The sequence below is a fragment of the Haemaphysalis longicornis genome, unplaced genomic scaffold (genome assembly GCF_048455015.1).
Source record: "Haemaphysalis longicornis isolate Haplotype H1 unplaced genomic scaffold, Haemaphysalis longicornis Haplotype H1 scaffold_10, whole genome shotgun sequence".
NCBI classification, from domain to species: domain Eukaryota; kingdom Metazoa; phylum Arthropoda; class Arachnida; order Ixodida; family Ixodidae; genus Haemaphysalis; species Haemaphysalis longicornis.
The window spans coordinates 116,439,913-116,465,630 of NW_027526204.1; the positions used below are offsets into that span (position 1 = coordinate 116,439,913).

Sequence of the window (25,718 nt, forward strand, 5' to 3'; positions counted from 1 at the left end):
ATTCATTGGTAATACTATTTAAAGGTACCACAGGGGTGAAAAATGTCAGCTTGTCTAATTTCAAGGTTTGAATATAACAATAATGGCCACAATAATTTTAAAAAATCAAACAGTTAGGAAAGAAAATAAGAAAAAAACAGGCGGAAGTGTGATGACTCACAAGCTACCTCACAGCATTCTTCCCCTGGCTTCACAGCTGTCTCTCTGTTTGATTGGAGTCTGCCGACAAAAAAGTCATTTCCCGTAAAAGTGAATGTGCAGTTGCATTGGTGCACAGGGTTCCATTTTGATTGCATCACTTGAACGTATTAGCGCACGGAATGCTTTTTTGTTTGGTGCCTCCTCATGACGTCACCGTTTATATTTACTAAGAAATTTGTTGTCAAGTTCGTCAACTTTTCTTGTTTTTTAAAATTGTTATTGGGGGCAGAATAGAGATGTGGGAGATATCAGAGGCCAGCTGTTGCAAATAAAACAAGAAAGTGAGTTGTCTAACTTTTCCCGTAAGTGCACTGCAATGGCGTTGACCTGAGTCCTTCCTAAAGCTTTCTAAATACAGTTATCAGTGTCTGGAGATATCAAATTTGGCATTTGCAGCAAACGTATCAACGGTCAAATCCTACGTTGAGCTTCAGGTTGCCTGCGTAACGATGGCCTCCACGCAAATCTTAATACAAATGCTGCTGCAAATAATGGCTACATAACCCCTACAGATCATTTTTACAATCGATTCAATGCGAAGGAGAGCGGGCAGTTAAGCAGACCATGCACTTAGGGTGCCAGAACCGAAACTGCACAATTAAAAGCAATTGTAAAGCAAAAAAGCGACGGAAGCACGACTTTTTCGTGGGAACAACAATGTGAGATCGCGTTTTCGTCATAGCAAAGCGTCATCGTGACATTCAACTATACAATCTTGCCTTGGCTCGAGGGGTAGCTGCATTGTTCGAAGTCATTATCAAAGACCTCGCACAGTGGGTTGTGACGCCGTAGAAGAGCTTTGGTAGGCCATTTAGCGTGGCCATCTAACAACTCCATCCGGCGTCTTCGTCTTGTGGCGCCTTGCGCGGGAAAAACAAGAACGACAAACCCAAACCCCGAGGCAACAACATCAGCTGCGTTCCGAGATGTCGAAGCCGAGAAAACTACTAAACTATTACACCACTAAGAAGTCTGAACAACCACAACCAGAACAACAAGACTTCCTGGACTTCTTAGGAGCCGCCAAGTCCGACCTGGAAGATGCGCCTGGAGAAAGCAGCGTGACGTCCAACCGTAGGCATGGCATACGGGACCGAAAGGAGGCCCGACCAGGGGTAGAGCGATCCGACTCTGATAAAACGGGCACCCGGGCCAGCTCCGCCAAGAGCGAGGCCACCGCCATCTTGTCCGACTACGGCCGCCGACGATTCAATCTTCCCGTCGTCTTTCGAATCACGGAGGAGGACAAAACTTTCTGGGACATCAACCCGAACCAAGTCGCCCGAGAACTCGTCGCTACTCTTCAGCGAGACGTGATACACCAGCGGCTGAGTCAGCGCGGGAACTTGATGGTGTCCGTGGCTCGGGCGGAAGCAGCCATTAAGCTCCTGGACGTCACGACACTGGGTGGCGTCAGCGTCGAAGCCCACATACCACCGGTGCTGTTGAAGAACGAGGGCAAGATCTACGCCGTTCCGCACCGCTACAGGGACGATCAGATCCTAGACGCCCTCGCGCCGATCGGCGTGAAGGCCGTGCGCCGCCAGTACAAGCGTAGTATACACGAGAGCGGAGTCATCAACCGGAACCCGCGGGGAATAGTGATATTGACGTTCAGGCCCGACGTGACGCTACCTCCGGAAGTGGACATCGACGGCCACACGTTCCGGGTGGACGAGTACCTGGAGCCTCCGCTCCAGTGCTTGAACTGCATGCGGTTCGGACACTACGCAAGGGTGTGCCGAGCGGCGCCGCGATGCCACCGATGCGCCGGCCCTCATCGCGGAAAGGTAACTTTTCCTTTACACCCCTTACAAACTCTGGCAAGATTGCATAAATAAGTGAATGATTGATTGATTGATTGATTGATTGATTGATTGATTGATTGATTGATTGATTGATTGATTGATTGATTGATTGATTGATTGATTTTATTCGATAGGAAACTTTAATTATATAGGAAGGGAATAGAAAGGGAATGGTTGGTTGACACGTCCTTGTGCGTTCAGTGATGGATGCAATGTCGAAAATTTGTCTGGCTATCATGAGAACGCTTTAGAGAGGCCGCTTTTTAGCTCGTTGCGGCCAATTTCTCCGAGCAAAGATTTTTCGCTGCGAACTAATCGGAAATGGGCACTTAGGTCAGTAGGGCTTGCAATTTCTCGTGTAAGGAGCTTTACCCGTAACGAAGTTTGTGCAGTGACCTATTAAAGGGCACAGTTTCGGTACTACATCTGCCTTGCAGACGGTGCACGTGGGCGCCGATGTAGATGGCGGGGCTGCGTTACACCATTTACTCGTTGCGTTCGGTGTACCCGTTGTGTCTGAATAAGTCTTATTAATGAAGACCCGTTCTTGCATCTTGATGGTGTTGTCATAAGGCAGAAACCCTGAGGGCGTACTCTTTTCAAGAGTCTGGGACTATCTAAATTCGGCATATCCGTTTCACTGCTATGCCGCTGCATAACTAATTGCCGCATTCACCCAAGCCCAGTCCCGGAAAGCCAAGGCTCCAAATTGAGCGCTTTAGGTGGCGTCACGCAACGTCAAGCTAGATATCGTGCTCCCACCTCGTAATGTCGCAACGAGAGCCACGTCTTGTTGCTCGAGGTGTATTATGCGCTGGCTTTATACTGGAGTACTTTGATCTTTTGATGGCAATTATTAGTCATTGAGAGCGTGGTGGTGAGGCAGGGGAGCGGTAGTTTATAAGAGAGTGCGGAGCAATTTAAAGGAGCCATAAAGACAAAATACAAGTTGGGTTTATTAGAAAGACTGCTTAGTCCTGATAACAATGATAGCAATATCGTCGCAATCTTCGAACGAATAACGGAGATATTAAAGAAAACGTGTGAAGCAGTCGCGACCCCCTAGCCAATTTCCCGCAACTTTTCTATGACGTCACGGAACCTTGTTTGTGCGATTGGCGGCCGCCTAACTGACCTGTCGCAACGACACATGACTGGACGTCTGTAATGCGGCCTCTAGTTCCATTTGACCGCATCGCTTGAATGCTAACGTGGAGTTAACGCATTGAAAATTATGTATTATTGTTGGCCCGTATGACGTCATTCTTTCTCATAACACGTCACTGTGGCGCAAAATTTGAAAGTTTATAAATACTTCTTGCTTTTTTTTCGGTAAAAAAACGTCCTTTGTGGCTGTGATGGAGCTGAGTGAGATACTGAATCCTAGTTCTTTTAAATTAAACGATGTTGCATCATATCTTCATGGCTCCTTTAAAGCACATTGTCGACAGCGCACTGGCAGAGGCAGAGCAAGGCCAATCAACGAACGTATACTACGCCCTGAAAAAAAACAAAAACAAATGGAAAGGTCTGCGGGTTTTTTTCAGAAGAGGATACGGGATGCAACACATGTGGTTTGGTATGTGGAGTAATACACGTTTAATGGGGTAGTCAAAGTTTTGTTTGATTAGCCGCCAGGTGGGGGAACTCCTTAGCTAAGGAGGCCATGGGTTTGGACGGCCTGTCGCACCAATTCTATGAGGTGTTGTTGCTTATCCGAGTTGATGCTGGTCATCCAACTCCCCCACTGCTCAAATGAGGGGGGAATCCGCGGCAAGGGATGGCGTGTGGCGGCACGCTATTTGGTAGTGATTGCATTGCTCTATGCCGAATTTACAGTTGTATGTGGATACTGTCGGGTGCACGAAGTGTGGTGTACCATGTTGGAATGTGCTTGTCTAGAGATGTCCGCAGATGATCATGTTTTCGCGAGGCATCTTCAGATTTGGAGGTGAAAAGTATTTTTTGTTGAGTAGGAAAAAGTAGAGCGTAATGGTAACCGACCAGCTTGCGACTACTCTGAAGGAAGTCTCTAGAGAGTAGTGCTTGCTGCGCATACTTGTAGTCACTATGTTTTAAATCCAGAGCATTTGTATAACTCACGATGTCACCCGTGCGTCGGCGTCCGCAGCAGCCAGCCTCCCCCTACACTATAAAAAGAAATAACAGTTACCGGCGCCTGGTTTCGATCCCACGACCCTGCGGGCGGAATGCAAGGTATATGGTGCTCTACCAACTGCGCCACAAAACCGACACAGAATGAAAGGCTACGAACGTGCCTTATATCCTTGACTCATTCAAACTACGTCAAGAAGCTGCTGATACAACGCATTCACTACCTGTGGGCGGAACGCGAGGTACATGGTGCTCTTCCCACTGCGCCACAAAACCAACACAGAATCAAAGGCTACGAACGCGCCTTATATCCTTGACTCATTCAAACTACGTCGTCAGCGGCGTGCGTTGGCGACTCAGCGGCGTGCTAGCGGCGTGATAGCTGCGTGGTGTACACGTGATAGCACCAACCCCCCAAACACTAAACGTTAACGCAATACACCCCCCCCCCCCCCTATGCGACGCATTTACTCGAGTCCCCCTCGCGGGGAGATGGGCCCATTTTTTTGAACACCGCGTATGCCGAAGGTAGTATATGTCAATAATGCACGGTCCAGACGAGGGTCTTACGAAAGAATGGCGCACTGCGAGTGTTGCTTCGGCCCTATGGTTTAGTTTAGTATATTATTTTAACCTTACGTTCCTTTTTTTCAGTGGTACTGATGTTACGGATCAAATAAGAGGGCTTTTCTGTTGCACAGAACAGTTTTTGCGACTTTTACTGTCGTTAAAGGGGCAATGCTCATACACGTTTTCCCGTATTACAAACATTGCTTTTTTTCCCCGTTGCTAGTGTTCGTTATGTAACAAAAGGGACCCTTATTTTTCTAGACACCGCAAACAAAGAGGAGTGATCTGGCTTTTCCATTGTCAGTGTTTCTTTTTCCTAAGGTGTGACTTAAGCTCTACATTGGTAACTTGAAGGGAAATACAAGACAGCACGAAAGGTAAAGACGAAAATCACAGGCGATTGCTCTTAACCTATTGTCTGCCGCCCGTCCACGATTCGTTCTTTTCTTCGCCATCTTGCTATTTTTTTCTGCTTAATTATATCTAAGCTCATTCATCCAGAAAGAGCCTAAAAAACTCGCTTAAAAAGAGTATGGTGACAGAAATTGTAAGTAAGCCAGCGCTCTCTGTTATTGCATAAACGGAGTCTGCACAAATACTTTGTAAGCCGGCATGGTAACCCTCTTTTTAATATATCATGCCTTCAGCACCCTTCCCGAGCTCATCTTGGCGCTATTTGCCACGCTGCAAATAACAGTGTTGGAAAGTGACAGTGCTAGTACAATGGGCAATATGTAAATTAGGCTTGTTATATTCAAGCCGTTGTTGCCTCTTTCAGAGTCGAAGGTGGTACAACGCAGGTCAGTTACTGGCCGAGAACGCACTGGGGTAACTATTTGGATGGGTACCCGGTATCCAAAAAGTTTTTTTTTTTTTACTATGGGTGGGCATTTTACACTTTACATTGTAATGTAGTTCCTGCATAGGACTTTATTACGGGATGTGGGCATGCATGGCGAATTCAATTTGCTTGCTGCGTGCACACTAACCTCCCTTCAAATCATTTATTTTATTTTTGTTATGGTACAGTAATTGGAATTGCAAAGGGTTTGGAGAGGTAGAAAAAGGAGAACATAATAACAGTAGCACAATTCACGACGACTAAGATATAAAGTAGATCCTGTTCTCTCCCTCTTTTTCATTCGTTTAACAGGGAAAAAGTCAATGCGACTTATAATGAATGGTGACACTAAGGAATCAATGTAAGGGAAGGAAAGCATATGGTACATACATAACTGCACAGGGAAATCATCAGTAGACAGACTGGAATAACACAATACCAAATAAAGTGAAATATTTTCAAGTATATTCTTACCTCATAACCACACCCGAATGGACAATCGACACGGCAAAGAAAAAAAAAACAAATATGGTCTTGTGATTGCTGTAAATGTTGTTTCCAAGTGCTTTGCAGTGCATGACTCCTCAAATGCAATATCGTTCAAGATAAGTTGTTTGCTCTAATGCTGCAGAGTACCAGGACTAACCCCTGTTGGCCAACTACAAATCATTTTTAAGCGATCTGCTGAAGCTTTCTTATATCACTGTTCAACCAACCTTGGAAACATCGTTGAAACATTCAGTGCGTAACGGACGTGCTCAAAGCAATTTTCAAATAGGAAACAATGTGGGCTACCCATCAACAGGCTCTAAAAATATGAAACATCACACAGCCACAGATTTTTTACTTCTACAGCGATATACAGTACAAACAGAGTGTGGAGATAGGCGTTTGTACCAGGCATTCGGACGTCAGAAATTGTGAAAGTTGATGCGCCAAACTTGATGGAAAACTTGTTCATTGAAAAAAGATAATATAACAACGTAAACGTATGTGCTTGCTAGCTCGCAAAAAGTTCCATTCGTCTTGATTGGTGGGGGCCACTAATTTCCACTTACTTGCTGGATGGCGCTTCGCCGCCGTCGCGGCCGGGCCCGCGCACGGCCACCGGAAGTTCAACGGCTCGTCCCGGAAGTCGGGCGGCTGCTACGCTTCTCAACCGCTGATAAGCGTTCCCATTGGCGCATTTTGGCATCTTGTTCTCACTTTATTGCATTTTGGCGATACACATAGCGTTAAGATCTCAACTTATGCTATACCGAAACATGCGACGTTAATGTGAATCAGAATTTAATTGCGAAGGAGAACGAAAATGTCACTTGGGTCTTGGTTTGAGTGTAGACGACGCAGCTCGAACGGGGTTTATGCTAGCGAGTGGACTTTATGATTCGTGTTAAGATGCACGTCTTAGAATAAATTAACAGTCGTGAAGGGACTTGTATTAGTAGAAAACAATGAATTAACAGCTGTGAAAGCAGTTGGATTATCCGAAAATCAACTAGCAAAGCGAGTTCGATATCAACACGGGGGAAGCTGCCTGAAACAGAAGAACCGATCTGAGGTTTGTAACGTGCCGAAAAAAAAAAACCTGAAAATGACTGTGCGCAGCTTGCTTCTGTTTTACCTTTGAAAGTCAGTACATCGGGACCCTTTACAGTATGAATTCAAGCATATGTGTTTTTGGGAATTATACCCCTACCATCTTATACAGCTATCATAGTACCACTGAGATACGTAATGCAGATAGCAGCATTTCAAAAATTGAAAGAAAAAATTGGGTACTTGAAATTTAAGACATCGTGCTTTGTAACGTAACGGAGATGTTTTTCCAATTACGTTTCATTGCTTACAGTACACGGTTTCACAGCTTTTCACAGCTCCATATAGATTTTATTGTGCTCCGAGCTAATTTTGTAGGGCGGCATTTTTAAAGCGACTCTGCAAATATACTACGAAAGAAGGTAGCACGCAAGCAGGCGATTTCAGTGTCTAATAAACGTAGCATCAACTGCAGGGGAAGTTATACGAACTCTAAACGAGCGAACTGTGATGGCCGAACAGTATTATTTTTTTTTTTCAGGGCCGCTATACCGAAATTCCGAGCCATGTCGCACTATACCTTTTCCAAATGCTTCGGTAAAGAAAACAACGTGCGCATGGCGTCAGGCTGTAGCCGAGTTTGTGCGCCCGTTCTGTCAAAACAGCTGTCAGTAAAGTGGTCACTGCAGAGCCTGCTGACAGGGGATGGAGCCCATTTGTCCCTTCTTAAGTTTGCCACCCAACGCCGGTATAAATCCGGCTTAGAGCGAGAGAATCTGCGTAACAAGAGCCACAGCTTCAAAACGAAACTGATATGACATTTGCGTTTCCCTGTGTATCACGCGCGTCATGCAGAATATTGTAATACTTCCAAGTGGAACGTCTTCCCAGACGACTTCTCTGGTCTGCTTGTGCTGTTGATGGCGCAAAGAGCAGGCATATTTGGCCGAATGCGCGCGAAACCAGCCCATACGTAGCATGCGCTATGCTGGAACGGCGGCCATTTGCCCGACTTCCGGGACGAGCAATAGAACTTCCGGCGGCCGCGCGCCGGAGAGCTCGAAGCGCTATCCAGCAACTCTAGTGGAGATCAGTGGTGTGGGCCTCTACCGCAGCTAGCTGTAACACATCGTGACCTTGCTCACAAATCCCTGTGTCCATTGGAAAATTCACAAGGTATTAAACGTCAGAAAATATTACAAGAAACACACCAACAAGCGCATGCTTTCGTTATTCACTGCCGACTGCGAAAGATATATTTCCATGTTGAAAAAGAACATGCCCGTCTTTGTAGTCCTTTTGGTGTAAAGCAAAGATAAATGGATTTTTAATTTCTCTTGATGCTGTTTCAGGACCTCCGGTGATACGGCGCTACTTTCTAAAGTGCCCTACTCCTAGGCGTAAAGTGTTTTTGCAAGTTTGTGAAGATAAATGATTGCTGTATACGAAAGGAATTCCTTATAGGTACAAATTCCTGTAGCATGGCCCTATTCCAGCCGATCTTTCTAATTATCAAACAATTAAATCACCATCATGCTGCAGAGAAAAATGCCGCGTAAAAGAAACAATACTCCCAACTACAGCACCAAACTGAGGAAAACCCCGTTTTACTGCTCGTGTTAAGCTTATTGCTTTACACAACAAACTCACAGCATGATTTAAAATAGTGAGCTGTGCTAGAATCGGCAGCGAGAGGTGTAAAACCAGCCAGAAAAGCTCCCTTAAAATTAAGCGGAAATAAAGCAAGTAAAAAAATTGAGGATAGCTAAATTTGCTTTTAAGCGTGGAACGCGAATAGGGCAAAGCATGATCCTACTACCTGATCGGGGAGACCCTGTGGGGCGCCCGGCATTGATGTACGACAGCTCAATGCACCCTAGCGCTGTCGCCATCGTTCCCCCTAGCGGAGCCTGTGAGTGGCGAAAGCTTTCCGCTAGGAGTACCATGCCATATGTGGCGGCAGCGCGTTACGCCGTGGCGCTTACGTGGGCGCCGCAAGTCGGTGGTACAAGAATTTTGCTCTAGGCCAACATTGTCGACGATTTCGGATTTTTTGTGCAAAGGGGCCCGTTACACATCGCTTTAAAAGGCGCAATAAAGTAAAAAAGTAATCTAACACCAACAATAGCAGTTTGCGCTATGCAATGCCAAACCGCGCTTTCTATTATAGTCCGTCAGAAACGGTTGCGCAACCTTCAGTTTTAACCTTTTGTAAACAGGAAGCCAGCTGCGCCCCTTGTTTCGGTGCTGGGTTAATATTTTCACAAAGCGAGCATGCAGTAAGCTCGTAAGCACTATATTTCAAAGCAGCACACTTTAAAACTGAACATAACACTTCTTTTGTATTGCAGAAGGGACGTGTATTGTAGACGGGAGATGAGATGTAACGTATTGCAGACATTGAAAAGCTGTTATTTCGGCAAAATCCCCAGTTCTAGGGAATATTTTCTAAGGCTTCTGATTAGTTGAGCATGACGTGTAATGCTGAGTTGCTGCATTTCTTGTCCCTTGCCGGGTGCTGAGGGACTCGTTGCTGCCTTGCTGTATTGTTTGTCTATTGTAAGTGTTTGTACGAGACCGTTATATGTGATTCAGTGAGAGATTCAAAATGCACTGGTTAGAGGGCGGCGTTATTTTGCACGCTGCGGATGTGAGACTTAGCTTCTGTTTCTTAATTATCACAAGTATGGACTCAGCACCAGCTCGTAATGTGAAGTTTTTTCAGCCATACTAGTATTATCTGCGACCACGAGGGGGCGGCACTAACGTAATCCAGATGGCCTCGTAAAAGGAGGGAGTTCTAAGCCGACCTGGAACAATGATTTTCCTAAATAATGATTGGAGCCTTCACAAAGGATAAAAGACTTCATTATGGGCAACCGAGAAGAGACAAAGAATATGGTAGCATAAGGAAAATATAGAAGCACGGCCACGGCTGGGTTGCTTTTGGAGATCTTCTGTAAGGAGAAACAGGGAAGGCCTTACATAATGGCAGTATCTATATTGTAAATACTGCCTATTCGGTTTCTTTTGCGGAGCGTTATGGAGCCTGCGCCCCCATGATATGCATGATGTGCATAAAACATTCCGGATAAGAAATACACAAAGGAACTTTCTAGGCAAACGAATGGAGTGGGGTTTTACGTGCCCCTCAATACACAGCACCCATGTCGCACTGATTGATACGCGGAGGAATATCGCTTGTGGTCAACCTCTGGCTTCGGAAAAATGGAAAAGCACTAATACATTTGAGGAAACCATCAAATCGCTTATCTCGGCAGTGAGGTTGTCTCATAAGAGGCAAAGACGCCGTAAACCATCGGATCAAACTTACACAGCTTTGAGACCACCTTCAAAAGTTTAGGCAATCGCCTTTGTTGTTAGTTTTGGTGAAAGAAAATACCTTTGACTCGAACAGCAGCAGCCCTTCTTATTTTTGCGATGGCCAATCATCTGAATTCTCGAAATAACTACATCAACGGGCAGGCTTACCAGCCCTGGGAAGATAAAGACTTTCTGAACTTTCTGAGAACCGCCGAATATGACATCGCTCGGCGGGCTGTTCCATACGATATGGCCAGCCAGAGTTCAGGGGCCGTTGAGTGCCGCAAGCGGAAACTTCTCGGCAAACGGGACTGGGACGACACTGTGCACGAAATAGACTTCAGCAACAAGTACCGCAAGGACAGCCCTCCGCGAATAATCCTTCCCGTCGTGTTCCGGATCACTGAAAAAAACAAGACCTTCTGGGAGATTGACCCGAACCAGATCGCTGAAGACCTGGTCGGCAGCTTGCAGAAAGACGTCGTCTACCAGAGGCTGAGTCGTCGCGGGCAGCTGACCGTGTGTGTGAACAACGTCGACGCGGCCATCAAGCTCCTCGATGTCAAGACTCTGGCTGGCGTCTGCGTGGAGGCACATATTCCGCCGTCACTAATCAAGAACGAAGGAAAGATCATCGCCGTTCCTTACCGCTACTCGGAGGACCAGATGCTGGAAGAACTGGCTCCGTACGGAGTGGTGGCCGTGCGCCGCGAGGTGAAGGCGAGAAAGGTGGAGAGCGGTGGCCTGACCTTCAATCCTCGGGGCGGGGTCATCCTCACGTTCAAGCCCGAGGTGGCACTTCCGAGTAGGGTCCACGTGGGTCAGTACGTGTTCCCCGTTGAAGAGTACCTCGAGGCTCCAATGCAGTGCTTCAACTGCATGCGGTTCGGGCACAGCGCGAAGATCTGCCGCGCCAGTCCGCGATGCCGACACTGTGCGGGAGCCCACAGCTACAAGGTAATATTGCGCTACGCGTACCACCCACAAACCGTACTGGACTCGGTTTGATCAGTACCTAAGGGGAGGGTAAGCTTTGATCGTATTGATTTCGGCAGCCTTGGGAAGCGAAAGGATATTCGCCATCAGTGGCCAAAATTTTGTTCGAAGCTTGATAGCTAGAACAACTTCGATGGCGATGTCCTACGGCCGCGTATTTTACAATAGTTGGAGGTAAGTCGTTAAACACCCGGGTTCGATCCAGCTCGCGGTGGCCATGTTCTGCTGCAGGCTAACAACTAAAACGCCCGTTGCCGAGATTACTACAAGTAAAGGAAACTTGGCGTAATGAAAGAATCGGGAAAGCGATCAATCGCAGTGTAATTTTTCCGAAGACATTACATTAGAATGCCATCTATCGAACGATGGAGAAAATTGTGGCTCTGCCGCAAAACGTGTCCTCCTGACGTATACGATAGGATCCTGGGAACCGAGTCATAGACATTCGCTGTGAAAAAGCTGCTGAGCAGGTGCTTCCAACAATGTTACCGCGTAAGTTTGTTTCTCAAAAGCACACCGCCAATAATCGTTCATTGTCACAGCGTGAAGGCTTCGCCGATACATGAACTTCCCAACCTCAGTTATACAGATTCCCTTCACGGCCATCTGCTTCGTAGGGGTTCCCTTTTCGCCGAAAACACCGACACGAAAATCACAAAAACAAAACGTGCTCATTCATGACCGTGAGAACTTTCCCCACCCCCTCCAACTCTCTTTTCAGTGCAATGTTCAGTTCAAACAGACATTATCGAGAATATACATGGTTGTAAGCGCGTAATAAATGCAACATAATGGCGGCCGAAACGGAGCCACAGAGAAAATGGATGGCGCTTGTTAGTCCTGAATACATTTAACGAGATGGACGTTCCAGCTGAAACGTAAAAAACGAAACCCACGTTTGTCTAATTACCACCACTAAGGTTAGCCGGTACACAGACAGATTACACAGACTCTTTCTGCTTCATCTAATTTCAAAGTGTCATGCTCACACCACTCGTTATTTTTCGATTCGGGTTTCCGCTACAGCTTCGTCGCTGTTTTCCTCCAATACGTGTCGTTTAATAGTTCTAGTTTACATTGACTTATATTTTAGTAAACTCCCATTATCTAGAACTATTTCCAGTAATAGGACCGGTCTCCCCTGCCCGCTTTGCAGGCAGCGAGTGAAAATATTTCCCCATTACCTCTTGCATGAGTCAGAAACACCAAAATTAAGCACAGTCTGTGTATTTTCTCTGTATGTGCATATGGCGCAGGCAATCTAACGTTATTATGTTACCCAGTCCGTATGGCGGATCTAAGGAAAGCCATGCGGGAAAGGAGGTAATCTTTTCTTCCTCCAAATAGACCACATCTCCAAGGCCCGGGCGCAATGTGCCTCCGTCCATCTCTTACAGTCCTCTCACCCAAACAGACCCCTGTGAGTCCCCCCCCAAACTTAAATAATTACTGGTTGCTTCAAGTGGCAATGAAGAAAAACACAAGTGCGGTTAATTATAAAAAAATACTGTTTTATCATAGCAACAATTATGCCGATTTTATCTCGAAATTAAACTAAATAAATAGATGCCAAAGAAAACAGACGAAGCCGTGGCTACCGACTTCCCAGCCACTTTCCGTCGATGTCTCTAAGACGTCACGGATCTTGTTTGTGCGGTCGATGTCCGTCGACCTAAGCCACCGCCAAGAAACATATGTGGGTGATTGTAGTGGGGACTCTAGTTCCGTTAGATCGCATCAGGTTGCTCCTAACGTTCAGTTACAACGGGCAGAACCGTGTTTCTATAGATGGTATTCACTAGAAAGTTTAGCTGTCAATTTCTTCGTTTGGCAACACTGGAAACGGCCACAAACATGGCCGAAGCGCCACGGACATGGTGCGGCTTGTGCCACTGCACTCGCACGCCGCAGAAAAAAAACACGGGCATGCGTCGTCTGCTTCGTTTCAACCCGGTTCTCAACGGTGGTGTCAGCAGAGATGTTGTTAATCGCGCTGACATTGAAGTCGAGGCATTACTTTGCGTTCGTTGGGGTAGAGTTTGGAACGCCCAACACACATCATGCGCTTAGGACGGACAAGTACCGCCATCCCGCTGGGCCCGACGTAACCAGTGACGGCGCACTCCCATGTTTCCCTACATGCGTGCCTCGCTAGTGAATACAACCTATAGTGCTGGTTCATACTACGTCCCTTCTGGCCACAGTACGTCACTGTAGCTCAGAACTCGAATACTTTTGGCGTTTGACGAATTAAAAATGTCTTTCGTGGCTGGTATAAAGCTGAGCGAATTAGCAAAGGCTCGTTCCTTCAAACTGAACAAAGTTTTGTTTGTTCTTAATTGCCCCTAGTATCGAAAAGCCTGATAACCGGACATGCAAAAAGCTAATGACTCCCATTTGATAAATTAACAGGGCTCTTTTTGACATGGACACCATTCATATTAGCTTTTAACGACTCCAATCTACAATTCCAGGACCTTGCCTTACTCCTGCACCCTTTGATTCGCGGAGCAGTGTTCGTCAAAACAAGAGGTGTCGCCAGCTATTTTGCAAATAGCTTGATTGGGCACACCTGAACACGCACTTGTAAGGTTGCCACAATATAAAGCATCGGGTGGCTCAGCTGACAGCGCTCGCTTTACAACGCTCCTGCCAGTGTGTAACCTCTCCAATAATTCAAAATACTCCCTAAAGAGGGAGTTAGAAACACATGGAAGTGCAGCAGCCGCCTGCTGTCGGCTTTTACTTCAAAATTATTATATTAAATAACATAACTATGGATGATTTCATGCGCGTTTGTACAAGAGTCTCAATCAAATTCCATTTCGTTCAGTTGTGTCATTAGGCAGTTCAAAATGCATCTTGTTTTTCACCGTTTGTTGCTTGCAAACACCACCACTCCCATTGATCTTAGCGCAACGGAAGAACACACAATCATTCAAATTGCACAATTCAGTATTAAGAGCGAATTAACACAAGTGGTATAGTGCTCGTCTACAACGAAGCGGATACCCTACTCAAAAGACCTCAAGACTCGCTTCAGAGTACTCAGCACTCAGGAACTGTACTCTGTTTTCTCCTATACCTACCTACCCACTACCCCTCGCAGGCCCAGTGTCTTCCTTTGGCCAATAAACGGTTTGCAACAACGAGTTTTAATGGGTGTGTACATCAGACACACCCTAAATTCCGGATGAAGGGCTTTGTCCAATACACCTCTCACAGGATGCGCTACTCTGTCACACGTAACACTGGGCTGGGCTTCATACTACTTGCTCAGATTCTTGTAGTTAACCCTGCTATTGCTTGCGGGGTGGTCTATTGAGGTATTTATTAAATTTCGTAACTTACTGACTGAGATTACTTAGTTTATTATATGATTTATAAAGTGTTGTCCGAATAAAACTCCGTGTGTGTGCAGTAGAAAACTTTTATTAGCCATGGGAGTCCAAGTCGTCGCTGTTTTATGTTTCGGACTTCGGAGTGCGTATGCAGGCTTCAGAGCGCGCATAATTCTTGTGGTTGATCCACATTGGGCTTCAGCACTGAAAATATTGCTGGCAGAGTGGTTGCTGATTGGCGCACTTACTCCGGCGATATTTATATAAGCATACCCACTGCATAAGGAGTTGCCGATGAGATTCTACCAACGTGCTTTGCGCCACTTATATGTACTTTCATGCATGTTCTACGTGTTACTTTTCACGCCCAATAATCTTTTTTCTCCATTTCCCATTGCAGGATTGCAAGTCTACAGTGACGCGTTGTTGCAACTGTCTCGAAGAGCATAGGGCAACATATTCCGGTTGCTCGAAGCGAAGGGATGCTGCGTTTGCGCAGAGGGTCCGCAAGTGTCGAAAGGACGAGGAAGAAACCGAGTGACGTCACTATCCCGAGAGTTTATACGGCGAGCTTATACGTCACCACGAACTGCACACAAGTTCACAAGGCCTGTGCATTCCATCTCCTCCTCTTCGTGTATTGACAAAAGCTTGGCTAGAGGTTGCGAAGGCTTACCAGACATGATTACTGGCGCTATCGGCAACAGGTCCGTACGGACATTGCGGGTAGTAGATATGCTACCAAGTGACGTGGTGAGGTGGAGGATGAAAACACAGGCGGTACACCGTAAAAATGCACAGCCTAGATTACACACTTCGAAGGAAAAAATGGGTAGGCGCGTCACAACAAGCAACTTTTGTCGCACGTATTATATGTCTGTTTGTAGAACGGATTGCATCCCCCGAAGCCATTTTGAGTCTCAGGGGGCTGTACGCCCTGATATCTCACAGAAAAAGCGGGCCTCCATCATACTCTGAACAAGTCCATGGGTTGTTCTTTCTAAGAAGCATGAGATGCACCCTGGTTCTTGCATTGCACTTTGTAGTGTTCAGTGGTTTCCCATAGTGAAGAGACTCCAGTAAAACGGCTATCGATAATGACATACTTCCCTCCTGTTGGACCTTGGTCTCTTAGCTATAGCCAACGTGCTTATTAGGTCGATCCTACGTATAGCTAGGATTTCAGCAATACTTTTGCCGCAAATAACGTCCTCGCTCCCTTTTACCTTAACTCTCAAGACGTCAGGTTTTCAAGCCTCTTCCGCGAACAATATCACCCAGATATAGCGTGACAACTTCTCGGGGGGCATTGATGGACCATCAGCGCGATTGAGCACGCTCCACAGGGATTGGCTTGTGTATCTGCGAGGAATTTATATTCAAGAGCCTCTCCTGGCAGGGCGGAAGACACCTAGGCGAACCGTAGACCTGGTGTCTTCCGATGCTGTTATACCGCCCTAAGAGCGCACATCATGGTATCAACTTCCCTATTAGGTGAAAGGGAGTACAGCTTGGGCAATCGGGTTAAGTTTAGCTTTTGACGCTTTCTTACTGACCCATTTTGTTGTTTGGTCGCTCTTTTCAGTTCAAGTGAGGTTTTTGTAGCAGTTACTCTGGCAAAAAATACAATGCTCTTCTCGGCTCACAATGATGCTTCTGGCGATCCCTGGTGGCAGACGTTCATTTCAATCGATATCTTCAATATGCATGAAACGTTCTACTGTATGTGGAGTTATTATGACATTTATAAAGGCTTTGTAAAGGAAACGGGTCTGCTTCAACTGAATAATCAACACTTACTGGTAAGTTTGGACCATCCAGCAATGACTTTCTTGCACACCTTGCTTCTCCGTGCACGTCATGCATATGTTACCCAAAATGTAAGCGAGTTTTGACACTTTTATGCTGTAATTATCTAATATTTTGATCACTGAGACAAATGCAAATTCTACGAAGAACAATACCACGGTTTAATCCGCGACGTGATCTCTGAATAACGGAAGAGAGCACCTTGTTATCGTGAAATAGAACTTCAGGGCTCCGTTTATTCCACGGCTTGATCTCTGAATAACGAAGCAGTTCACCTTATTGACGTGGAATAGAACGTCAGGGCTTGGAGGTGAAAGCCGGCCTTCCTGACCATGTAGTGACTGCTTGTAAACGCGTACTTTACCTGTTAGTACGTACGTGTGAGTTCGTACTCTAGCTCACGATAACGGGTGCACACTGATGAAGTGTCACGTATGCCACCACTATCAGTCTGCACTCACTATCAGACAGACTTCTTCATGACCTTCCTGTACGCACTAAGGGCTACACTGATTCGGTTGCGCATAAATTAGTACGAGTGAGTGAACTCATGAACGAGTTCGCTACTGACGTCACTTAATGCTGGGGAATTGTTTACGTTGAAGCCCACTAACCGACTGCAGCCCCACCAATCTTTCATCTGCAAAAAGAGGCAGTGTAGGGTAGTTCCCGAGTGGCAGCAGGATTAATATTTGAGATAGCATAAATAAGGGGCAATACTGGTATTAAGAGAGAATATTCTAGGCGAACAATAGTTTGAAAAATTATTCTGTTATTTGGGCAGTGGACCTTTTATAGGGTAAAATAATTATGCTTAGTCTAGAAAGAGGCCTTCAGAAATTACGGTATCTAAGTATAACTTGGGTTATGCCTGTTTTTGAAGTGTCTGTAGCAGAGCATTGGTTAAACGGCTACGCTTTATCTTAGGTATCCCAGCATAAACAGTTGTGAAGAAGGGAAGTACCATTTCAAAGAAAATGGTTATTGCAGCGTTCTGAAGCGGAAACTACCTGGCTGTTTTATTACAATGGGAAAGTTGAAAGAACGTATTAAAGACTTTGAACCGCGGGAAACAATCTTCGGGGGGTTCTTAGGGGAGTTTTCGACTCCCTTTTTAGCAAGAAAACATGGAATGAAGCACCGGTGAGTTGTCGGCTTGAGCCCACGTTCTCTGTCCAGTGAACTGGGTCCAAGAGTTTGCCGAGTGCACCCCAGCACTTCATACGAGTTGTGATGCAAAAGGCTTAAAGTCCACTTGAACGCCGCAGAGGGATTTCCTTAGTTCCTATGTCGACGTCGGAGCCAAAGAGAATTTGTGAATTGACCGTAAGCCTCTCACGGCAATTTCACTGGAAAATCACATCGAGTAGTGCAATTGTCACACTTTCGGGTCATTATGTCGATGTCGGAGGCAAATGAGACACGGTTGATCAGCCATAAGCTTCTGAGCACAGCTTCCATCGTCACTGCCATCCGCTTCTACGGCTATGTTGGAACTTTGGGTCGGTATGCACACAGAGAGTGAGTAACTTTATTCGAGACCATCGAGTTTAGCCGAGCCATCATGCTGGCTCGCTACACTAGATGATAGAAGAAAAACAAAAAAGAAAACGAAAAACAAAAAAACTGTAAAAATGAAAAGATGTCATTTGATGAGCCCAAAATTCTCAGTCACAAAACTCTCTCCAGTTCTGCGCTAGGAAGAAACTCCAAGAGAGCTTTGATGGCACGTGTAGCCTGACTGGGACCCAACCAAGGACCGAAAACAGCACTCAGTTCAAGTCCCGCACCAAGTTGCCTGCACAGAGAAAATATAAGCTTCTGTCTGTGCGTGGTGTACTCTGGACACACATATAACATGATGAATGTCTTCTCGTAAGTCACATGTGAGACAAAAAGGTGAAGATGCCTGCTGGATTTAGTACAGCTAATGTCCCGTGTAGGCCATATTCAAGTGCAGTGTATGCAGAATAGCTTCCTCGCGTTTGATGAGCCCAGGTGGCATTCTGAAGGTGCAGTTAGGATAAATCACGTTATAACGTGCGTATTGCTGCCTTGCGTCAGCCCAGAGAGACATCTGCGCTTTCCATATGGTCGATGAGAGGAGTATTGGCGCATGCTTTCTCGTGAGTGGGATCGACGGAGCTTGCGTGGAGAAACTGTGGGGTTATGAGGCGGCTATGTCAGCTGCATCGTTGCCGGCATCTCCGCAGTGGGCAGGAAGCCCCTGCAGATCTACAGTGTCCCCTTTGTATGGCTTGTAAGTGCAGAAGATTGATTTAGCAGGCCAGCTGTTCTTTTTTAAGGGATTTTGAGCTCTCGAGTGCTGACCTGTAGTCTGTTAAAACAGCCCATTGATTGGCCTGCTGCTTTAGTATATACTGAAAAGCAGCCCGCAGTCCAGCCAGCTCAGTAACTGTCGTGGAGGACTTGTGGGTAAGTGGGGTGAGCGACGGAGGAATCCAGATCCCTATCGCCGCGATGCCGCCGTCACTGAGCCATAAGTGTACACGTGAGTGTGGCCTCTGTAGTTGTTGTTAATGTGCTCCAAGGCAATGAACTTCCGAGCAAGGGCTGGTATCTCCGCATTCCGCCGAAATGTAGGTACCATGGTGACAATGTTTATTGGAGGAAATAGCCTTGGAGGGTGAGGAGAAGACGCTGAAGGCTGATACTGGGAGCTTGTTTCCAAGCGCTTCGCTGCACAGAGCACCCACGTGACATGCGTGACGCCACTGCGCGCGCTTTTTTTTTTTTTGAGCGCGCCTGCTAAAATGAGCCCACCGTTCGGGCTTTCTGGCCGTGATGTAGGGTACTCACTACTGGTGCTGACGGCTTGGCTTCGAACCCCAGCAGGTGTACCTGAGTGTCTTTTTTTCATTCATCCTTTATTTCTAAATTTTTTTCTAAACACATATCTACGTGTTGTTTTTGTTACTAATAGTGATTTCAGATGTTTTAGGTCGCTTTAGGTTAAGGGCACAGCAAATGACGACATTTAAAAACCGTTCTGCATCAGACGAACAGACATGTCACGTGGGGGCTCTGTGCAGCGAAGCGTTTTGAAATGCGCGTACTGGGACGGCAGATCGTGCTGTACTCCAGAGACCCAGGCAGCAGCAATAGGATGCCCGTGTTGCCTTGCCGAACGTGCAGGCGCATGCGAAGTTGTTTCATTGCTTGCAAAGCAGTTGGCTGAAGATTAAAACAAATTTGCAATTGTTGGAACTCCTGTCGCAGCCACTGAGCAATCAATCCCCGCGGGTATGTTGTTATGCCTATTATCACCCTCAACGTATGGCGCCGTTAATGCTGAGCATAATGAAATGCCAAGCAACGTCAAATTCATCTTACGCTAAAATGTAAATTTAAGTTTTCGCAATAAAATAGCCCCATCTCTATAGTGCCATTCGACGGTACTACAAGGACTCCACTGAGTAACGCACGGCTGCTTTTTCTGGTTTAGCGCGGCGTCTGGAGCTACTTCGCCTTCCCTTAATGTTCTTGATTAAAACTTTGCGTCTCCCTAACCTAGCCTGACCTAACCTACCCTTCCATCATACAATGGCCTGGCGTAATCTGACCTAACGTAATGTCGCTTCATTGAATTGTTTGTTTCAAGCCCTAAATATTGTAAGTATTAACCCAATCAAGACAATAATCGCCAAAATGACAAAGTAACGTTTTAAAAAGACAAGACACAGAAGCCCGGACCTCGACTTCTGCACTCTTTATTTTCTAGCTAAGCAGTTATCTCACACCCCTATATAAAAATAGTAAAAAACACCACAGTTCCCTAGATTCCCGATCGTCGCTGCCGAGCTTGATAATTACGAAGGCAGTCGCCAGGCACTCGAGTCATAGCTTCCGCGCTAAGCCGACGCGCCATCAAATGGCACTAAACACTGCGTTAAAATGAACGCTAGCAAATGTCACCATTCGATGCATCCTAATGTCAAGGCTAAGCTCGGAATGGCTCTTCTAATGATTCTGAAAGTTCAAATATCACCTCTGCAACATTGCTCGAGGACAAAGAAAACGATATCCTGAATTTTTATTGGCGCACCCATTAGGGTACGTCTTGCGAATATCGAACAGAAAAAAATTGCTTGCAGGCGAAAGGCGTCTGTAATGTGGCTAAATAAATCTTGTTTAGTGGCTTTTGGGTGCTATATTTAAATCAACAGTTAGTACAGTAAAAGAACACATCGAGCAAGCCAACCGGAGGAAAACATTGCACCGACGATTGCTATACTCCATATTGCGAAATTTGCGCGCAGCGCGAACTGCAGTCTCCTCGGTCACGGCGCACATTTGCTGCGTCTCAGGAAGTGATCGCGTCTTCAGGAAACGCACGGTGGTGCGCGCTACTGTGCTGTTTTATCGCAGCGCGTCGCCGCTGAGGGTGGCCATGTTTTTGCATATCCTGTTTGAACCTCCCGCGCAAATGTCATTGGGTTCGGATGGGACACGGATGGAGTAGTAGCGACTGCCGAAAGTGTGAGGGGTAGGCAGTGAGAGAGATGGCGCCATAGAAGCGCGTGCCGCACTCCACCTGAGAATTTCGCCAGGCTCTCCGACAGGACTCAGCGTACTGTCCTCCCCGCGCACTTTCGCCACATTTTCCTCCGCGGTTTTCTTCCTGCCTTCCTTCTGCAGTTTTCTTCCTGCGACGCCGTTGCCGTCGCGGCCGCCAAAGACCAGTAGTAGCCTCCAAACTGCTTGCGCAATAAAAATCTTAAGAATGTTGGGATTGGTCAAAGCTGCTTTGTGAATAGAGAGAACTCTAAAATTCGTCATGCCTTGGCGCCATTAGCATTTCGTGTGCACTGTTTTTCGTAAATATTTCTGAACCATGCATGCATAATGAATTCGCGTCGTTTCGATCAAAAGAACAACCGAAGGCGACAATTTCTCTCTCATAGCAGCATAATTTTGTATTTAAATGCTAGAACGTCGATGTGAGGGGGCGGCTTTGGGTGATGCCGGAACTTTTTTTCAGTGTAAAATACACTCGAAAAGTCCTCAAGCGAGAGGCGCCTTGCAATGTTTCCAGCAAAGTACTCATTTTAGTCAAGTACCTTTTGTCCTACTGAAACTGATTTCTGGCGATGGCTTGTAATATATTTGTTTTGGTTTTATTTTTGCACCATCCAGCTGTCTGTGTGTCCGTATTTCGTTTAGACCACTATTTTGTGCGTGACATTTTTGCGCCTTGCTTCATATTCTTGATTGATTGTGGGGTTTAACGCGCCGACGCAACGCAGGCGATGAGGCGCGCCGTAGTGGAGGGCTCCGGATTAATTTTGACCACCTGGGGATCTTTATCGTGCGCCGAAATCTCGTACACACGGGCTTCATATTCTCCTGTCCGGTTGCTTTAATGGCTACGTATGAATTCTCCCAAATGTTTCTTTTCTACGCAATAAAATAACCAGCAGTGTAACCGAGCTTCTTTTTCTCTTTCCTGATGTTTTTTTTTTTTTGCGATCGATGCAAGAAAACGCATCTTGCGTACTTTGAAGTGTTTATACGACAACTTTCTATTGCCAGCCACTATTTGCCGTTTCCTTTTCCTTACCTAAAGTGTTGTTATAAAGACTTGAAGAAAGAAATCTAGGGCCATCTTCACCAACGTGAAACCTGGGGAGGGGCGAGCGTGCAGTGTGCGCCGGTGTTTCCCACTGCAAAATCGCTGCTGATTGGCAATGAGAGACAGGAGATGATTTTGTTTCGACAATATATTTACGTACATTTATTATATAAAAATCAGTAATTGCGTAGGTTATCGCAGACAATATGCCTAATGTATTTCTTCGGTTCTTCTCCCTCGTCCTAATGATCCCGATGTTGATTATGCTTCTGCACTTCCAAGTCGTAGAGTGTGCCGTGTTCAGGTAGAGATATAAAGCTTTCCTGTGAAAGCTTCGTGTCTTTGAAGCACGCAGCGTCCTAGAGTGAGGCGTTGCAAAAGGAGTGTCCCAGTGTGTCTTTTAGTTCGGGGTTTTGCCCATGGAGCTGAAATGTTCCAGCGCGAGGCGTTGGAGACGTAGTGTCGCGGTGTGTTCTTTTAGTGCGCATTTTTGCCCACGGAGATGAAACGTTCTAGCGCGAGGAGTCGGAAAACGAGTGTCCCGGTGTTTTAGTACCGTGACTACACGAGACGACGGGACGAGACGACGACAGCCCTTGCTCTAAAGATGTTTTACCCCTAAAAGCAAAGTCGATTGGTCCGTCCGCTCTTAAATGTTTCTTGTTTCTCGAAACAATACTTATACATAAGTATGGAATAACGTACATCTTACTCTCGCAAGTGCAGATTTACTCGGTTTTGAGTTTGTTGTACAAACATATTTTTTTCCTATTAAACACTTTAAAAAACGCCCAGTATGACAAAGAATCAACATTACACAATTTCTTTTCAATGAATGACCATATCTCTAAGCGATGACACGAAAATGGTACTTGAAGAAAGGGTAAAGCTTTGCCGATGCTGCCTGTACACGGAGAGGTTCTTCGCTTCATTTTTCGGTTGATTATTGGCCATAGTTTCTTGAATGCTTCTTTTGCCTGGTTGTTCGCTGAAAACAACAAAGAAGGAGCTGATGTAATGCTTTCTCTTTGTCGGTCGTTCTTCGAAGAGCTCTCAACGCTATAATCGTTGGCCGCACTGAAAATGCCCTTTGTGATTTGCCTAACGCATACGCATACTTTTAAAAACCTGCCTTGCTTGTGTGACGATGTTATTTGCATCGGCCATCTTACAAATAAGAGTAAGCCTGCGACATCAAAGAGATCTGCAAGAAATTACCGGACATTTCGAAAGCTTGGACTGATAGAACTTACTAAGTCAGTTTGTAGGTTAATTGATGTGCAAAGAGCTGTGATATATGGGTCCAACATAATGTGGCAATCTACTTTAGAGTCGGAACACATTTACTCATTATGTATTTATTAGGAATGTTGAGATGTTAAATAACTGCGGCAGGAACTTTTTAGTCATGCTGCGTTGTTGGTTTTTTGGCGCAGCAACTTGTCTGTTATCTTGAGTATAATAGTCTTGACGGCGACGCACGGAGATTCTGTTCAGTTCACAGATGGTGCTTGCTAAAGTAACAAAGAATGGCGCCTGCTGTCGTGTGCTTGCAGCGTTTTTTTCCTACAAACCGCGGTCTTATCCCCACGAAAAGCTGTGTTTCTCTGAGCAACCCGGAACTGGCAGATCTGTTTTTTAACAGCATGGCTGTTTAGCAAGTCGTTATTTTTCTCCTCCACAGTTAACAATAGCACAAAAATGACAGGCGCAAGTGAGCGGGTTATTTGGGGCGACCGCCCGGCAGCCAAAAAAACAAAAAAAATGCGGAGTGCTCGTGAGTGCGCCTCGCGGCAACCACCCAGTGTCTATGCCGCCATTTGTCAAGCTCAGCACACCCCTTTAAGTACATTGCCTAAGCTTGGCAAACAAAAAAAAATATCCCCAGCGTTCGCCGTAATCGTGGGATTACTTGCTCGAAACGAAAAAGATACATCAGAGCGGACGCCCCTCCAAAATGATGTCCAACGCTTATCACTTCCAAACAAATGAAGGATAGCTCACACTTATAGCAACAATGATGGAGTATACATAGGTCGCGGAGGCACCGGAGAAGCAAATCGGCGGCAATCGTGGACATAAACCATCGTGATTGTCATGAAATTTGCGTACAGCTTCGCTACCTTGCGCATTAGTGTGAGCTTCTTTCGTTTTTTTTTTTTTTTGCTTGTATGGGTAGTTGTAGGCGAGAAAGGGGTAGCGGACGCGAATAGGCGCTTATACTGATACTGATGAGACACTGGATACTGATTCGCAGCGGGCGAGTTATGGATGCGAATGAGTCCGTACAAAAAGAATCCGCGGAGATTTTATATCGACGTACCTACAACATCTCCACAGTGGAGTGGATCTTCATTCAGTCTCATAATGACATAAAGTTTTGCTTGCATCGAGGAGCAGTCGGTGATTTCGGGTCCAAATAATGCCCCTAGTACTTACTTAAAGGAGAGAAAGAGGGCTTTCGGATCTTCATTCGAGATATTGAGCATGCTCTTGCATCTTCGAGTAACCAGCAGCGTGATGAAGATGTGGCGGGCAGGCGACCGGAAGCTGTGGTTTTGTTAATGAGCGCAAACGACCAACCAGATAACTCGGCAGCTGTCTGACAAGTGTTAAGGGTGCATATAATGAGGCGTTTGTGATGCATCTGGGGTGTTTGTAATGTCTACATTGGCGCATGTTTTACCGAAATTGTGGTGTCTCAGGATGCTTGGATACCAACCATGCTTGGACTGGGTTTGTGCCAGAAACCATGCGTTGTTTCACTGCTCCGTGTAGTACACCCGTGGGCAGCGTCCTTAAGATTTCTTTGTTGTACTACATCACAACTGCTCACACCGAGCCTGCTTATTGTGGGAATTTGTAGCAACATAAAAAGCCATTTCTCTCACCTGCTTTCTAATGAAGTACCTGGGATACGTTTTATTCGTATGAAATGCAGAACAATGTATTTAAAGATGCTGAAATAAGATTCAAAGCTTCCATGACCAATTCCAGCCTCTCCTCTACGCAATAAGGGTGGAGAACAGTGGCATGGTAGTTCATTCCCTCCCAAAACGTGTCATGGGAGTTAAGAGGCTTCCAAGTTACGAGTTTGCTGCGTACTACAGCAGTTGTAGCCGCGCGTCTCGGTGAAGGCAGCTGTGCATCTACCTTGAGGGACTTCACCCTCAGACACAACACTCATTATCGCATCTGCGGTATCACGGCATGGAGTGATGACCTATCTGCTGAAGAGTCTATCACTGGTTTCTGTGAGCATATCGTGGGGAGGAGGGGGGGAAAGGGGGGGTTGTCAAGGCGGCCATGGGCCCCCTGTCTACTAGGGAAGGGAGCAATATTAGTGGGGACATTCACAATATTACAAAAATAGTTTTATTTAAGACACTTACAACCCTTGGAGTTACGTTTTCTGCGTACAAGTCTGTGGCAGTACTGTATCTGCTCCATTGTTGAATTCTAAAAGCGCACGAATATGTATGGTCTGAACATATCCTTCTACGCCTAGATTTTACCAGAAACTTCACTTTCCACCCACATGCAGTAAAACCTTTTTGCTGAACGACCACGCTTTGGAAATT

At 46.0% G+C, this 25,718-nt stretch overlaps 1 protein-coding gene across 3 annotated transcripts in view; it reads left to right on the forward strand.

The window, feature by feature from the left end:
• LOC144159170 (uncharacterized) overlaps positions 1-25,718 on the forward strand; it is a 50,136-nt gene that overhangs the window by 2,625 nt on the left and 21,793 nt on the right. The window contains exons 1-2 of one of the 3 annotated variants that reach the window (XM_077690498.1): positions 849-1,991; positions 15,136-15,343. The exons of the other annotated variants lie outside the window; for them this stretch is intronic. Of the exons in view, the coding sequence (XP_077546624.1) occupies positions 1,128-1,991; positions 15,136-15,276 (1,005 nt within the window). The 5' untranslated portion in view covers positions 849-1,127 and the 3' untranslated portion in view covers positions 15,277-15,343. Of the gene's footprint in view, positions 1-848; positions 1,992-15,135; positions 15,344-25,718 lie in introns of those variants that run through there. 3 annotated transcript variants of the gene reach the window in all.